This window comes from Haplochromis burtoni, unplaced genomic scaffold (assembly GCF_018398535.1).
Source record: "Haplochromis burtoni strain Fernald_Lab_line unplaced genomic scaffold, NCSU_Asbu1 Contig_135, whole genome shotgun sequence".
Taxonomy (NCBI): Eukaryota; Metazoa; Chordata; class Actinopteri; order Cichliformes; family Cichlidae; genus Haplochromis; species Haplochromis burtoni.
Window position 1 is genome coordinate 855,044 of NW_024582496.1, and position 1,324 is coordinate 856,367.

General features: G+C 46.0%; 1 protein-coding gene across 1 annotated transcript in view; it reads left to right on the plus strand.

The window, feature by feature from the left end:
* LOC121815117 overlaps positions 1–1,048 on the plus strand; it is a 3,795-nt gene extending 2,747 nt beyond the window's left edge. Inside the window, exon 2 of the mRNA XM_042224346.1 lies at positions 527–1,048. Within this exon, the coding sequence (XP_042080280.1) occupies positions 527–1,048 (522 nt within the window). The remainder of the gene's footprint in view (positions 1–526) is intronic.
* The last annotated feature ends 276 nt before the right edge of the window (positions 1,049–1,324 follow it).

Genomic DNA, 1,324 nt, shown 5'->3' on the forward strand with positions numbered 1-1,324 from the left:
AATGACTATAGTGGTGCATTTCCCTCAGCCTATCCCATATCTCCTAACGCCAACTATGGCAGCCCCAACCCAAATGATTTTGTGAGATATCTTGCACGCCGTGAACTTGTGTCTACAGGCTTACTTCAATTTAATGACAAGCCACAGAACTACAGAGCCTGGAAACGCTCATTTCTATCTGCAACCAGTGGCTTAGATTTGACTGCGAGTGAAGAGATGGATCTTCTTTTAAAGTGGCTTGGCAAGGAGTCAAAAGAACACGCAGAGCAGATCAGAGCAATTCATGTTAATCATCCAGGAGCTGGGCTGGATATGATATGGGAAAGACTTGATAGAACCTACGGCTCAAAGAGGCAATAGAGGATTCTCTCTTCAAGCGCATTGACACATTTCCAAAGGTAGGAAATCGAGACTATGCTAAGTTAACAAAGTTGAGTGATCTTCTGATGGAACTTCTTTCGGCTAAGGATGAAGGAGACCTACCTGGACTTTCATTCCTCGACACAGCAAGAGGTGTCTTCTTTTTTGCTACGTGGCCACAAACCAGAACCCTGCAGACCATGCAACACGTTCTGTTGCTGCAGGCACTTTAAAAGACACCAACTGGCTTAGTGGACCCAGGTTTCTGTCCAAACCAGAGCAAGACATCCCTGACATCACCTTTGATCTTGTGGACCCAGGTTCAGATCCAGACATCCGACCGCTTGTGTCCACATTAAGCACTGCCACAGCATCCAAGCAACTTGGGTCCCAACGATTCACCAAGTTTTCTTCGTGGCAGTCACTGACTCGTGCAATCGCCCATCTGAAACATATTGCCAGTTGTTACAACATGATCACAACAAACAAACCTTGTAAGGGCTGGCATCTTTGTAAGACAGGATTTAGTGTTGAGGAATCCACCCAAGCCTCAGACATCATCATTCGAACAGTCCAAGAAGAGGTTTATGGCGAGGAGATCAAATGTATCGTAATACACAAAGAGGTTCCCAGAAGTAGTCCTCTGAAAAGTCTCGATCCCTTTATTGATGCATTGATGGCCTACTAAGAGTCGGAGGTCATCTTCACTATTCGAGTCTTGCTCAGAGTGAGAAGACTCCTGTGATTATTCCAGGGAATCATCATATTGCAACCCTGCTCATTAGACAGTACCACGAACAAGTTCACCATCAAGGGCGTCTCTTTACGGAAGGGGCCATCCGTGCAGCTGGATTTTGGATAGTTGGTGGAAAGAGAAAAGTGAGCAGCATCATCTACCGATGTGTGACATGCAGAAGACTTAGAGCTCCAGTAAGCTGCCAAAAAATGGCCAGCCTTCCGACAG